At 45.5% G+C, this 16,113-nt stretch overlaps 1 protein-coding gene across 1 annotated transcript in view; it reads right to left on the bottom strand.

Annotated features, from left to right (window-relative positions):
* st14a (ST14 transmembrane serine protease matriptase a) overlaps window positions 1–16,113 on the bottom strand; it is an 89,853-nt gene that overhangs the window by 24,266 nt on the left and 49,474 nt on the right. The window contains exons 4-9 of the mRNA XM_031795784.1: window positions 14,885–14,955; window positions 13,163–13,371; window positions 11,456–11,690; window positions 7,934–8,076; window positions 5,986–6,089; window positions 2,335–2,447 (exon numbers count right to left, since the gene is read on the bottom strand). Of these exons, the coding sequence (XP_031651644.1) occupies window positions 2,335–2,447; window positions 5,986–6,089; window positions 7,934–8,076; window positions 11,456–11,690; window positions 13,163–13,371; window positions 14,885–14,955 (875 nt within the window). The remainder of the gene's footprint in view (window positions 1–2,334; window positions 2,448–5,985; window positions 6,090–7,933; window positions 8,077–11,455; window positions 11,691–13,162; window positions 13,372–14,884; window positions 14,956–16,113) is intronic.

Genomic DNA, 16,113 nt, shown 5'->3' with positions numbered 1-16,113 from the left:
GAGGTGCAGGGGGAGGTAATACAGCAGGGGGAGGTGCAGGGGGAGGTAATACAGCAGGGGAGGTGCAGGGTGAGGTAATACAGTAGGGGGAGGTGCAGGGTGGGGTAATACAGTAGGGGGAGGTGCAGGGTGAGGTAATACAACAGGGTGAGGTAATACAGTAGGGGGAGGTGCAGGGTGGGGTAATACAGTAGGGGGAGGTGCAGGGTGAGGTAATACAGTAGGGGGAGGTGCAGGGTGAGGTAATACAGCAGGGGGAGGTGCAGGGTGAGGTAATACAGCAGGGTGAGGTAATACAGTAGGGGGAGGTGCAGGGTGGGTTAATACAGTAGGGGGGGTAATACAGTAAGGGGAGGTGCAGGGTGGGGTAATACAGTAGGGGGAGGTGCAGGGTGAGGTAATACAGTAGGGGGGAGGTGCAGGGTGAGGTAATACAGCAGGGGGAGGTGCAGGGTGAGGTAATACAGTAGGGGGAGGTGCAGGGTGGGGTAATACAGTAGGGGGAGGTGCAGGGTGGGGTAATACAGTAGGGGGAGGTGCAGGGTGAGGTAATACAGCAGGGTGAGGTAATACAGCAGGGGGAGGTGCAGGGTGAGGTAATACAGTAGGGGGAGGTGCAGGGTGAGGTAATACAGCAGGGGGAGGTGCAGGGTGAGGTAATACAGCAGGGGGAGGGTAATACAGTAGGGGGAGGTGCAGGGTGAGGTAATACAGCAGGGGGAGGTGCAGGGTGAGGTAATACAGTAGGGGGAGGTGCAGGGTGAGGTAATACAGTAGGGGGAGGTGCAGGGTGAGGTAATACAGTAAGGGGAGGTGCAGGGTGAGGTAATACAGCAGGGGGGAGGTAATACAGTAGGGGGAGGTGCAGGGTGAGGTAATACAGTAGGGGGAGGAGCAGGGTGAGGTAATACAGCAGGGTGAGGTAATACAGTAGGGGCAGGTGCAGGGTGAGGTAATACAGTAGGGGGAGGTGCAGGGGGAGGTAATACAGCAGGGCGGAGGTGCAGGGGAGGTAATACAATAGGGGGAGGTAATACAGTAGGGGGAGGTGCAGGGTGAGGTAATACAGCAGGGGGAGGTGCAGGGTGGGGTAATACAGTAGGGGGAGGTGCAGGGTGGGGTAATACAGTAGGGGGAGGTGCAGGGGGAGGTAATACAGTAGGGGGAGGTGCAGGGTGGGGTAATACAGTAGGGGGAGGTGCAGGGTGAGGTAATACAACAGGGTGAGGTAATACAGTAGGGGGAGGTGCAGGGTGGGGTAATACAGTAGGGGGAGGTGCAGGGGGAGGTAATACAGCAGGGGGAGGTGCAGGGTGAGGTAATACAGCAGGGTGAGGTAATACAGTAGGGGGAGGTGCAGGGTGGGTTAATACAGTAGGGGGAGGTGCAGGGTGAGGTAATACAGCAGGGTGAGGTAATACAGTAGGGGGAGGTGCAGGGTGGGGTAATACAGTAGGGGAGGTGCAGGGTGAGGTAATACAGTAGGGGAGGTGCAGGGTGAGGTAATACAGCAGGGGGAGGTACAGGGTGAGGTAATACAGTAGGGGGAGGTTGCAGGGCGGGGGTAATACAGTAGGGGGAGGTGCAGGGTGGGGTAATACAGTAGGGGGAGGTGCAGGGTGAGGTAATACAGCAGGGTGAGGTAATACAGTAGGGGGAGGTGCAGGGTGGGGTAATACAGTAGGGGGAGGTGCAGGGTGAGGTAATACAGCAGGGTGAGGTAATACAGTAGGGGAGGTGCAGGGTGGGGTAATACAGTAGGGGGAGGTGCAGGGTGAGGTAATACAGTAGGGGGAGGTGCAGGGTGAGGTAATACAGCAGGGGGAGGTGCAGGGTGAGGTAATACAGTAGGGGGAGGTGCAGGGTGGGGTAATACAGTAGGGGGAGGTGCAGGGTGGGGTAATACAGTAGGGGGAGGTGCAGGGTGGGGTAATACAGTAGGGGGAGGTGCAGGGTGAGGTAATACAGCAGGGGGAGGTGCAGGGTGAGGTAATACAGCAGGGGGAGGTGCAGGGTGAGGTAATACAGCAGGGGGAGGTGCATGGTGAGGTAATACAGCAGGGGGAGGTGCAGGGTGAGGTAATACAGTAGGGGGAGGTGCAGGGTGAGGTAATACAGCAGGGGGAGGTGCAGGGTGAGGTAATACAGCAGGGGTGAGGTAATACAGTAGGGGGAGGTGCAGGGTGAGGTAATACAGTAGGGGGAGGTGCAGGGTGAGGTAATACAGCAGGGGGAGGTAATACAGCAGGGGGAGGTGCAGAGTGAGGTAATACAGTAGGGGGAGGTGCAGGGGGAGGTAATACAGTAGGGGGAAGTGCTTCTCAAACATTTCACCTCTTGTTGTTGATCTCTACATAGTCCTTGTTACAGTCCTTCGTGTTCTCCTGACCCAACTCTGATAACAGGAAGGTACTGAACTTGACCTTCACTGACTTACCAGCAGGGACCTGGGGGGCGGGGCATAGTTCAGTCAAACATTATACACACACTTAGCCTGATACAAAACCTCTATCAGCCAATATATAAAATCTGAAGGCCTCAATATCTGATTATTAGATTATCAAATAAATCTGTCAAACACTTCACTATGTTGTAACCCCAGTATAAAACACTATGTTATAACCCCAGTATAAAACACTATGTTATAACCCCAGTATAAAACACTATGTTATAACCCCAGTATAAAACACTTCACTATGTTGTAACCCAGTATAAAACACTTCACTATGTTGTAACCCCAGTATAAAACACTTCACTATGTTGTAACCCCAGTATAAAACACTTCACTATGTTATAACCCCAGTATAACACACTTCACTATGTTGTAACCCCAGTATAAAACACTTCACTATGTTGTAACCCCAGTACAGTATAAAACACTTCACTATGTTGTAACCCCAGTATAAAACACTTCACTATGTTGTAACCCCAGTATAAAACACTTCACTATGTTGTAACCCCAGTATAAAACACTTCACTATGTTATAACCCCAGTATAAAACACTTCACTATGTTATAACCCCAGTATAAAACACTTCACTATGTTGTAACCCCAGTATAAAACACTTCACTATGTTATAACCCCAGTATAAAACACTTCACTATGTTGTAACCCCAGTATAAAACACTTCACTATGTTATAACCCCAGTATAAAACACTTCACTATGTTGTAACCCCAGTATAAAACACTTCACTATGTTGTAACCCCAGTACAGTATAACACACTTCACTATGTTGTAACCCCAGTATAAAACACTTCACTATGTTGTAACCCCAGTATAAAACACTTCACTATGTTGTAACCCCAGTATAAAACACTTCACTATGTTATAACCCCAGTATAAAACACTTCACTATGTTGTAACCCCAGTATAAAACACTATGTTGTAACCCCAGTACAGTATAAAACACTTCACTATGTTATAACCCCAGTATAAAACACTATGTTGTAACCCCAGTATAAAACACTATGTTGTAACCCCAGTATAAAACACTTCACTATGTTGTAACCCCAGTATAAAACACTTCACTATGTTATAACCCCAGTATAAAACACTTCACTATGTTATAACCCCAGTATAAAACACTTCACTATGTTGTAACCCCAGTATAAAACACTTCACTATGTTGTAACCCCAGTATAAAACACTTCACTATGTTGTAACCCCAGTATAAAACACTTCACTATGTTGTAACCCCAGTATAAAACACTATGTTGTAACCCCAGTATAAAACACTTCACTGTGTTGTAACCCCAGTATAAAACACTTCACTATGTTGTAACCCCAGTATAAAACACTTCACTACGTTGTAACCCCAGTATAAAACACTTCACTATGTTGTAACCCCAGTACAGTATAAACCACTTCACTGTGTTAAAACCCCAGTATAAAACACTTCACTATGTTGTAACCCCAGTATAAAACACTTCACTGTGTTGTAACCCCAGTATAAAACACTTCACTGTGTTGTAACCCCAGTATAAAACACTTCACTATGTTGTAACCCCAGTATAAAACACTTCACTATGTTATAACCCCAGTATAAAACACTTCACTATGTTGTAACCCCAGTATAAAACACTTCACTATGTTATAACCCCAGTATAAAACACTTCACTATGTTATAACCCCAGTATAAAACACTTCACTATGTTGTAACCCCAGTATAAAACACTTCACTATGTTGTAACCCCAGTACAGTATAAAACACTTCACTATGTTGTAACCCCAGTATAAAACACTTCACTATGTTGTAACCCCAGTATAAAACACTTCACTATGTTATAACCCCAGTATAAAACACTTCACTATGTTATAACCCCAGTATAAAACACTTCACTATGTTGTAACCCCAGTATAAAACACTTCACTATGTTGTAACCCCAGTATAAAACACTTCACTATGTTGTAACCCCAGTATAAAACACTTCACTATGTTGTAACCCCAGTACAGTATAAAACACTTCACTATGTTGTAACCCCAGTACAGTATAAAACACTTCACTATGTTGTAACCCCAGTATAAAACACTTCACTATGTTATAACCCCAGTATAAAACACTTCACTATGTTATAACCCCAGTACAGTATAAAACACTTCACTATGTTGTAACCCCAGTATAAAACACTTCACTATGTTATAACCCCAGTATAAAACACTTCACTATGTTATAACCCCAGTATAAAACACTTCACTATGTTATAACCCCAGTATAAAACACTTCACTATGTTATAACCCCAGTATAAAACACTTCACTATGTTGTAACCCCAGTATAAAACACTTCACTATGTTATAACCCCAGTATAAAACACTTCACTATGTTGTAACCCCAGTATAAAACACTTCACTATGTTGTAACCCCAGTATAAAACACTTCACTATGTTATAACCCCAGTATAAAACACTTCACTATGTTATAACCCCAGTATAAAACACTTCACTATGTTGTAACCCCAGTACAGTATAACACACTTCACTATGTTATAACCCCAGTATAAAACACTTCACTATGTTGTAACCCCAGTATAAAACACTTCACTATGTTATAACCCCAGTATAAAACACTTCACTATGTTGTAACCCCAGTATAAAACACTTCACTATGTTATAACCCCAGTATAAAACACTTCACTATGTTGTAACCCCAGTACAGTATAAAACACTTCACTATGTTATAACCACAGTATAAAACACTTCACTATGTTATAACCCCAGTATAAAACACTTCACTATGTTGTAACCCCAGTACAGTATAACACACTTCACTATGTTGTAACCCCAGTATAAAACACTTCACTATGTTGTAACCCCAGTATAAAACACTTCACTATGTTATAACCCCAGTATAAAACACTTCACTATGTTGTAACCCCAGTACAGTATAACACACTTCACTATGTTATAACCCCAGTATAAAACACTTCACTATGTTATAACCCCAGTATAAAACACTTCACTATGTTGTAACCCCAGTACAGTATAACACACTTCACTATGTTGTAACCCCAGTATAAAACACTTCACTATGTTATAACCCCAGTATAAAACACTTCACTATGTTGTAACCCCAGTATAAAACACTTCACTATGTTGTAACCCCAGTACAGTATAACACACTTCACTATGTTGTAACCCCAGTATAAAACACTTCACTATGTTATAACCCCAGTATAAAACACTTCACTATGTTATAACCCCAGTATAAAACACTTCACTATGTTATAACCCCAGTATAAAACACTTCACTATGTTGTAACCCCAGTATAAAACACTATGTTGTAACCCCAGTACAGTATAAAACACTTCACTATGTTATAACCCCAGTATAAAACACTTCACTATGTTGTAACCCCAGTACAGTATAACACACTTCACTATGTTGTAACCCCAGTATAAAACACTTCACTATGTTGTAACCCCAGTACAGTATAAAACACTTCACTATGTTGTAACCCAGAACAGTATAAAACACTTCCTCACCTGTATATCCCATTCACATTTGGTGTTGGGAGCATAGTAGTTGGGGTAGTTTGGGGATGTGAAAAGCCCCGTCTCTCCTGATAGCTGGCCACCACATGTCAGCTCTAAAAACAAATCACAGATGATCAACAGACAAATCAAACATGTTTAAATAGTAGATAAGGGCCAGACGATCCTCACCATGTGACTCACTTAACTAGGAAAAACTCTAGCAGTAGGTGAGTAGTAGTACTGTAATAGCAGTAGTAGGTTAGTAGTAGTAGGTTAGTAGTAGTAGGTAGTAGTAGTAGGTTAGTAGTAGTAGTAGGCTAGTAGTAGTAGTAGTAGGTTAGTAGTAGTAGGTTATTATTATTAGTAGTAGTAGTAGTAGTAGTAGTAGTAGGTTAGTAGTAGTAGGTTAGTCGGTTAGTAGTAGTAGTAGTAGTGTAATAGCAGTAGTAGGTTAATAGTAGTAGTAGTAGTAGGTTAGTAGTAGTACTGTAGTAGCAGCAGTAGTAGGTTAATAGTAGTAGTACTGTAGTAGCAGTAGTACTAGTAATAGTACTGTAGTAGTAGTGGTTGTAGTAATAATAGTGCTGTAGTAGCAGTAGTAGTAGGTTAGTAGTAGTAGTAGTAGTAGCAGCAGCAGTAATAGGGTAGTAGTAGTAGGTTAGTAGTAGTAGTAGGTGTGTAGGTTAGTAGTAGTAGTAGGTTAGTAGTAGTAGTAGGTTAGTAGTAGTAGGTTAGTAGTAGTAGTAGGTTAGTAGTAGTACAACAGTAGTAGCAGTAGTAGTAGGTTAGTAGTAGTAGTAGTAGTAGTAGTAGGTTAGTAGTAGTAGGTTAGTAGTAGTAGGTTAGTAGCAGTAGGTGGTTAGTAGTAGTAGTAGTAGGTTAGTAGTAGTAGGTTAGTAATGGAAGTAGGTTAGTATTAGTAGGTTAGTAATGGAAGTAGGTTTGTAGTAGGTTAGTAGTAGTAGTAGGTTAGTAGTAGTAGTAGGTTAGTAGTAGTAGTAGTAGTAGGTTAGTAATGGAAGTAGGTTAGTAGTAGTAGTAGTAGTAGTAGTAGTAGGTTAGTAATGGAAGTAGGTTAGTAGTAGTAGTAGTAGTAGTAGTAGGTTAGTAATGGAAGTAGGTTAGTAGTAGGTTAGTAGTAGTAGTAGGTTAGTAAAGGAAGTAGGTTAGTAGCAGTAGTAGTAGGTTAGTAATGGAAGTAGGTTAGTAGCAGTAGTAGGTTAGTAGCAGTAGGTTAGTAGTAGTAGGTTAGTAGCAGTAGTAGGTTAGTAGCAGTAGAAGTAGTAGGTTAGTAGCAGTAGGTTAGTAGCAGTAGTAGGTTAGTAATGGAAGTAGGTTAGTAGTAGTAGTAGTAGTAGGTTAGTAATGGAAGTAGGTTAGTAGTAGCAGTAGTAGTAGGTTTGTAGTAGCAGTAGTAGGTTAGTAATGGAAGAAGGTTAGTAATGGAAGTAGGTTAGTAGTAGTAGTAGTAGGTTAGTAGTAGTAGTAGGTTAGTAGTAGTAGGTTAGTAGTAGTAGTAGTAGTAGTAGTAGTAGTAGTAGGTTAGTAATGGAAGTAGGTTAGTAGTCGTAGTAGTAGGTTAGTAGTAGTAGTAGTAGGTTAGTAATGGAAGTAGGTTAGTAATGGAAGTAGGTTAGTAATGGAAGTAGGTTAGTAGTAGTAGTAGGTTAGTAGTAGTAGTAGGTTAGTAATGGAAGTAGGTTAGTAGTAGTAGGTTAGTAGTAGTAGTTGTAGGTTAGTAATGGAAGTAGGTTAGTAGTAGTAGTAGTAGTAGTAGTAGTAGTAGTAGTAGTAGGTTAGTAGTAGTAGTAGTAGTAGGTTAGTAGCAGTAGTAGTAGGTTAGTAGCAGTAGTAGTAGGTTAGTAGCAGTAGTAGGTTAGTAGCAGTAGCAGGTTAGTAGTAGGTTAGCAATGGAAGTAGGTTAGTAGGTTAGTAGTAGTAGACCGTGTTATAGTACCTTTGCTGTTCCGGGGGATCTGAGAGATGTGCGCTCTGAGTCCTGGGTAGTTATTTTCGTTGTTAGTTACCAAGGTTACCAGCATCACGTTTCGGGAGGACTGGAAGATCAGGGGGGAGCTGGGAGAGTGGTAGCCACAAATCCTGACGAAGAGAAGAATCTTAAAATAAAATGGGATGTCTTGCGATTGTTGACATGAGCATTAATCAAATGCTCATGCTCTGCGTTATGAAGTCCTTATTCAGGTACCCTACAAGTAAATATTCCTGTGTTGATGCTCGACTCAGAGGCCCTGCACATTTCACATGATGTGTTGCTATGTCTTCAAAACCTTTTCCTGTGTAATGCTACATCTGGGCACTGGGCTCGGGAGAGGCTTACATTTCACACACACAACCTTTGGAATTTATCTAAACTCATCCAACTGAAGAGAAGTGCTCAGGGACTGTATTTGTCTAAATAAAAGAAACTAGTCATTATGGGGTATTAGAAAAAAAAGGTCCAACTCACGTCACAGAATGCAGACCAGTTATGACAACAGGCTGTCACGGGGCAGGTGCCCTGACAACAGGCTGTCACGGGGCAGGTGCCCTGACAACAGGCTGTCACGGGGCAGGTGCCCTGACAACAGGCTGTCACGGGGCAGGTGCCCTGACAACAGGCTGTCACGGGGCAGGTGCCCTGACAACAGGCTGTCACGGGGCAGGTGCCCTGACAACAGGCTGTCACGGGGCAGGTGCCCTGACAACAGGCTGTCACGGGGCAGGTGCCCTGACAACAGACCGTTATAGCAGGTCTCCTAACCAAAGGCTGTTATAGCAGGTCTCCTAACCAAAGGCTGTTATAGCAGGTCTCCTAACCAGCCTGGTATAGCAGGTCTCCTAACCGGCCTGGTATAGCAGGTCTCCTAACCCAAGGCTGTTATAGCAGGTCTCCTAACCCAAGGCTGTTATAGCAGGTCTCCTAACCCAAGGCTGTTATAGCAGGTCTCCTAACCCAAGGCTGTTATAGCAGGTCTCCTAACCCAAGGCTGTTATAGCAGGTCTCCTAACCCAAGGCTGTTATAGCAGGTCTCCTAACCCAAGGCTGTTATAGCAGGTCTCCTAACCCAAGGCTGTTATAGCAGGTCTCCTAACCCAAGGCTGTTATAGCAGGTCTCCTAACCCAAGGCTGTTATAGCAGGTCTCCTAACCCAAGGCTGTTATAGCAGGTCTCCTAACCCAAGGCTGTTATAGCAGGTCTCCTAACCCAAGGCTGTTATAGCAGGTCTCCTAACCCAAGGCTGTTATAGCAGGTCTCCTAACCCAAGGCTGTTATAGCAGGTCTCCTAACCCAAGGCTGTTATAGCAGGTCTCCTAACCCAAGGCTGTTATAGCAGGTCTCCTAACCCAAGGCTGTTATAGCAGGTCTCCTAACCCAAGGCTGTTATAGCAGGTCTCCTAACCCAAGGCTGTTATAGCAGGTCTCCTAACCCAAGGCTGGTATAGCAGGTCTCCTAACCCAAGGCTGTTATAGCAGGTCTCCTAACCCAAGGCTGTTATAGCAGGTCTCCTAACCCAAGGCTGTTATAGCAGGTCTCCTAACCCAAGGCTGTTATAGCAGGTCTCCTAACCCAAGGCTGTTATAGCAGGTCTCCTAACCCAAGGCTGTTATAGCAGGTCTCCTAACCCAAGGCTGTTATAGCAGGTCTCCTAACCCAAGGCTGTTATAGCAGGTCTCCTAACCCAAGGCTGTTATAGGCAGGTCTCCTAACCCAAGGCTGTTATAGCAGGTCTCCTAACCCAAGGCTGTTATAGCAGGTCTCCTAACCCAAGGCTGTTATAGCAGGTCTCCTAACCCAAGGCTGTTATAGCAGGTCTCCTAACCCAAGGCTGTTATAGCAGGTCTCCTAACCCAAGGCTGTTATAGCAGGTCTCCTAACCCAAGGCTGTTATAGCAGGTCTCCTAACCCAAGGGCTGTTATAGCAGTCTCCTAACCCAAGGCTGTTATAGCAGGTCTCCTAACCAAGGCTGTTATAGCAGGTCTCCTAACCCAAGGCTGTTATAGCAGGTCTCCTAACCCAAGGCTGTTATAGCAGGTCTCCTAACCCAAGGCTGTTATAGCAGGTCTCCTAACCCAAGGCTGTTATAGCAGTCTCCTAACCCAAGGCCTGTTATAGCAGGTCTCCTAACCCAAGGCTGTTATAGCAGGTCTCCTAACCCAAGGCTGTTATAGCAGGTCTCCTAACCCAAGGCTGTTATAGCAGGTCTCCTAACCCAAGGCTGTTATAGCAGGTCTCCTAACCCAAGGCTGTTATAGCAGGTCTCCTAACCCAAGGCTGTTATAGCAGGTCTCCTAACCCAAGGCTGTTATAGCAGGTCTCCTAACCCAAGGCTGTTATAGCAGGTCTCCTAACCCAAGGCTGTTATAGCAGGTCTCCTAACCCAAGGCTGTTATAGCAGGTCTCCTAACCCAAGGCTGTTATAGCAGGTCTCCTAACCCAAGGCTGTTATAGCAGGTCTCCTACCCAAGGCCTGTTATAGCAGGTCTCCCTAACCCAAGGCTGTTATAGCAGGTCTCCTAACCCAAGGCTGTTATAGCAGGTCTCCTAACCCAAGGCTGTTATAGCAGGTCTCCTAACCCAAGGCTGTTATAGCAGGTCTCCTAACCCAAGGCTGTTATAGCAGGTCTCCTAACCCAAGGCTGTTATAGCAGGTCTCCTAACCCAAGGGCTGTTATAGCAGGTCTCCTAACCCAAGGCTGTTATAGCAGGTCTCCTAACCCAAGGCTGTTATAGCAGGTCTCCTAACCCAAGGCTGTTATAGCAGGTCTCCTAACACCAAGGCTGTTATAGCAGGTCTCCTAACCCAAGGCTGTTATAGCAGGTCTCCTAACCCAAGGCTGTTATAGCAGGTCTCCTAACCCAAGGCTGTTATAGCAGGTCTCCTAACCCAAGGCTGGTATAGCAGGTCTCCTAACCCAAGGCTGTTATAGCAGGTCTCCTAACCCAAGGCTGTTATAGCAGGTCTCCTAACCCAAGGCTGTTATAGCAGGTCTCCTAACCCAAGGCTGTTATAGCAGGTCTCCTAACCCAAGGCTGTTATAGCAGGTCTCCTAACCCAAGGCTGTTATAGCAGGTCTCCTAACCCAAGGCTGTTATAGCAGGTCTCCTAACCCAAGGCTGTTATAGCAGGTCTCCTAACCCAAGGCTGTTATAGCAGGTCTCCTAACCCAAGGCTGTTATAGCAGGTCTCCTAACCCAAGGCTGTTATAGCAGGTCTCCTAACCCAAGGCTGTTATAGCAGGTCTCCTAACCCAAGGCTGTTATAGCAGGTCTCCTAACCCAAGGCTGTTATAGCAGGTCTCCTAACCCAAGGCTGTTATAGCAGGTCTCCTAACCCAAGGCTGTTATAGCAGGTCTCCTAACCCAAGGCTGTTATAGCAGGTCTCCTAACCCAAGGCTGTTATAGCAGGTCTCCTAACCCAAGGCTGTTAGATAGAGTAAGTTCCCCGTACAAAGTGCAGACAGATATCAGACTCACTCTTCCATGGCGTGACTCTCGATGGCCACCAGGGAGTCGTAGACCTTAACAAAGTCGTTACGACAGTCCTCCTCTAGGTTGAAGGTATCAAAGTCCAGTTTGAGCACGTGACCAGGGTCGGCTCTCAGCTGCCATTGGGTGAAGGTGTTGGGCGGGTACGGAGTGTTGGGGAAACCAGGTGACATGATTGGAACAATCGTATTCGCTCTGGTGTGTTCTGAGTACCTGTAGTATTCTGAGGAGACATTGACACTCAGAACATGTCCTAAATGGTGCCCTAGTACCTATATAGTGCACTATTTTGGGCCAGAGCCACACATGGTTCTGGCCAAATGTACTACATAGGGAATAGGGTGTCATTTCAGATTTGTCCTTATTCACATGCTAGGAGGAAGTATGTGGACACCTGCTCAGCAAACATCTCATTCCAAAATCACAGGCATAAATATGGAGTTGGTCCCCCCTTTGCTGCTATAACAGCCTCCACTCTTCTGGGAAGGCTTTCCACTAGATGTTGGGACATTGCTGCTATAACAGCCTCCACTCTTCTGGGAAGGATTTCCACTAGATGTAGGAACATTGCTGCTATACCAGCCTCCACTCTTCTGGGAAGGCTTTCCACTAGTTCTTCCACACCGATCTCGACAAACCATTTCTGTATGGACCTCAATTTGTGCATGGTGGCATTGTCATGCTGAAACAGGAAAGGGCTTTCCCAAAACTGTTGCCACAAAGGTGGAAGCACAGAATAGTCTAGAATGTCATTGTATACTGTAGTGTTAAGGTTTCCCTTCACTGGCACCAAGGGGCCCGAACCATGAAAAACAGTCCCAGAACATTATTCCTCCTCCACCAAACTTTACAGTGGGCACTGTGCATTGGGGCAGGTAGCTTTCTCCTGGCATCCGCCAAACCCAGATTCATCCGTCGGATGGTGAAGCGTGATTCATCACTCCAGAGAACGCGTTTCCACTGCTCCAGAGGCCAATAGCAGTGAGTTTTACACCACTAAGGCCGACGCTTGGCATTGCTCATGGTGATCTGAGGCTTGTGTGTGGCTGCTCGGGCCATGAAAACCTATTTCATGAAGCTCCAGACTAACAGTTATTGTGCTGACGTTGCTTCCAGAGGCAGTTTGGAACTCGGTAGTGAGGGTTACAACCGAGGACAGACAATTTTTATGCGCTTCAGCACTCGGTGGTCCCGTTCTGTGAGCTTGTGTGGTCTACCACTTCGTGGCTGAGCCGTTGTTGCTCCTAGAATATTTCCACTTCACAATAACAGCACTTACAGTTGACCGGGGCAGTTCTAGCAGGGAAGAAATTTGACAAACTGACTTGTTGGAAAGGTGGCATCCTATGACAGTGCCACGTAAAAAAAGAAAGAAAAAAAAGTCACTGAGCTTTTGAGTAAGGCCATTCTGCTGCCAATGTTTGTCTATGGAGATTGCATGGCTGTGTATTCGATTCTATATACCCGTCAGCAACGGTCGGGGATGAAATAGTAAAATCCCCTCATTTGAAGAGGTGTCCACATACTTTTGTATATATAGTGTAATTCACAAGGAAACAGTAAGATACTTTGACATTTTAGACATTGAGCCACATAATTCCTCATCCAAACTTTCAGAGCATTCACTGAGGGAATTCTCTACTCAAACTGATATCAGCTCAGGTGCAAGCAGAACAAGAACAGAGCAGAACTCACCACTGAAGGACTCTGAGAACATTCTAGAGTCCAGAGCAGAGTTCATGATATCCTCAAACAACAGATCGTTGCCAGGCCTGCTGTTCTGCAAGCCCCTCTGCACCTTATCCACTACCTTGTCCATGGAGGACATGGCCTTGTCCACCGCTGCTTCCTGACCGTGTGGTACATCAAACTCTGACAGGTAGTAGGCTATCACACTGCCTTCGCTGTAACACACACACATACAACCAACATTATTCAAGGGTTTCATTCTAATATCTACAGTTGAATAAGTTAGAATGTCCAACACCTTGCTTCACGACACCAATAGCTACAACGACCGCAACCAAATGCTTCCTGTAGTTGTTGATCAGCCTCTCACATCGCTGTGGATGAATATTGGCCCACTCTTCCACAGAGAACTACTTTAACTCAGCGGCGACATTTCTGGGTTTTCAAGTAGGAACTGCTTGTTTCAAGTCCTGCCACAACATCTCAATTTGGATCTGGACTTGGCCATGCCAATTTGTTGCTTTTTAGCCATTTTCATGTAGACTTCATTGTGTGTTTTGGATCATTGTCTTGCTGCATGACCCAGCTGTGCTTCAGCTCACAGACAGATAGCCTGACATTCTCCTGTAGAACTCTCTGATACAGAGCAGAATTCATGGTTCCTTCTAATAAGGCAAGTCGTCCAGGTCCTGAGGTAGCAAACCATCACTCTACCACCACCATGCTGGACCGTTGGTATAAGGTTCTTACTGTGGAAAAGCAGTGTTTTGTTTTCACCAGACATAATGGGACGGTAAGAAGGTAAATCATGGCGTTATAGTTCAACAAGATATATCAACGGTGGTATGGTTCCACAAGGTAACAAGGTAAACACCAGCGGTATGGTTCCACAAGGTAAACACTGGCGGTATGGTTCCACAAGGTAAACACCGGCGGTATGGTTCCACAAGGTAACAAGGTAAACACCGGCAGTATGGTTCCACAAGGTAAACACTGGCGGTATGGTTCCACAAGGTAAACACCGGCGGTATGGTTCCACAAGGTAACAAGGTAAACACCGGCGGTATGGTTCCACAAGGTAACAAGGTAAACACCGGCGGTATGGTTCCACAAGGTAAACACCGGCAGTATGGTTCCACAAGGTAACCACCGGCAGTATGGTTCCACAAGGTAACAAGGTAAACACCGGCGGTATGGTTCCACAAGGTAAACACCGGCAGTATGGTTCCACAAGGTAACAAGGTAAACACCGGCAGTATGGTTCCACAAGGTAACAAGGTAAACACCGGCAGTATGGTTCCACAAGGTAACAAGGTAAACACCGGCAGTATGGTTCCACAAGGTAACAAGGTAACCACCGGCAGTATGGTTCCACAAGGTAACAAGGTAACCACCGGCAGTATGGTTCCACAAGGTAACCACCGGCAGTATGGTTCCACAAGGTAACAAGGTAAACACCGGCGGTATGGTTCCACAAGGTAAACAGTGGCGGTATGGTTCCACAAGGTAAACACCGGCAGTATGGTTCCACAAGGTAAACACCGGCGGTATGGTTCCACAAGGTAAATAACAGAACAATGTTGTAACTTGAAAGGAGAACATCCAAGGTGTAGTACATCTCGGCTCTGTTAGGGATTTAAAACAGAAACTACACGGGGATTATCAAACAGGCAAAATGGTGGAAAGATCATGTATCAGCCTGCAATCGCACTCATTGAGTTACTGTACCTGAAGGCTTGTACGCTGGAGCCAACATAGTACTTGGCCAGCTGGGGCATCTTGTGGTAGAGTGTTCTCAGCTGAAATAAATGAAGACAAAAACACAGGAATTAAATTAACTGAAATGATCATTACATTTCTTTAATTTAGAATGATCGGGTGTGAATCTGGCTGCCCAACTCATTTTCTCAGAAACAAATGATTGATTGATTTATTATGTGACTTATTTGAAGTGTACTTATCGGTAGTGGAAAGACAGTGTCTGCATCCCAAATCAAAAGCAGTGTACTGTAAAGGGAATAGTGTCCCACTTGGGACTCAGCATCCCAAATCAAAAGCAGTGCACTGTAAAGGGAATAGTGTCCCACTTGGGACTCAGGATCCCAAATCAAAAGCAGTGAACTGTAAAGGGAATAGTGTGCCACTTGGGATTCAGAGAGAAAGAAGAGCCGCGTCTGAATACCCAGAATGCTGGTGTTCTAAATCGTTCTGTAGTATGTGAAATACTACAGTTGCTTTATGTGCCAGGATGTCATCTCCATCCAGTAGAATTATAATGATATTATAAATATATAGGACTATATTACCATACTGTTGAGGAGGAGAAAGGTCTTTCCAGATGTATGCGTGTTTGATAATCAGCTGTGATAAGGGGCCTCGCTGTACCCAAATGAACAAATGGCGGGATTCAATGCTATTGCACATTAGATTACGTATCCTCAGTAGGAGGAGCCTAGGCGGTCGATCTCCTCAGCAGGAGGAGCCTAGGCGGTCGCTCTCCTCAGCAGGAGGAGCCTAGGCGGTCGCTCTCCTCAGCAGGAGGCGCCTAGGCGGTCGCTCTCCTCAGCAGGAGGCGCCTACGTGGTCGCTCTCCTCAGCAGGAGGAGCCTACGTGGTCGCTCTCCTCAGCAGGAGGAGCCTACGTGGTTGCTCTCCTCAGCAGGAGGAGCCTACGTGGTTGCTCTCCTCAGCAGGAGGAGCCTACGTGGTTGCTCTCCTCAGCAGGAGGAGCCTACGTTGTTGCTCTCCTCAGCAGGAGGAGCCTACGTGGTTGCTCTCCTCAGCAGGAGGAGCCTACGTGGTTGCTCTCCTCAGCAGGAGGAGCCTACGTGGTTGCTCTCCTCAGCAGGAGGAGCCTACGTGGTTGCTCTCCTCAGCAGGAGGAGCCTACGTGGTTGCTCTCCTCAGCAGGAGGAGCCTACGTGGTTGCTCTCCTCAGCAGGAGGAGCCTACGTGGT

Source organism: Oncorhynchus kisutch, linkage group LG18, assembly GCF_002021735.2.
Source record: "Oncorhynchus kisutch isolate 150728-3 linkage group LG18, Okis_V2, whole genome shotgun sequence".
NCBI lineage: Eukaryota > Metazoa > Chordata > Actinopteri > Salmoniformes > Salmonidae > Oncorhynchus > Oncorhynchus kisutch.
This window is presented reverse-complemented; position numbering and strand designations above follow the sequence as displayed.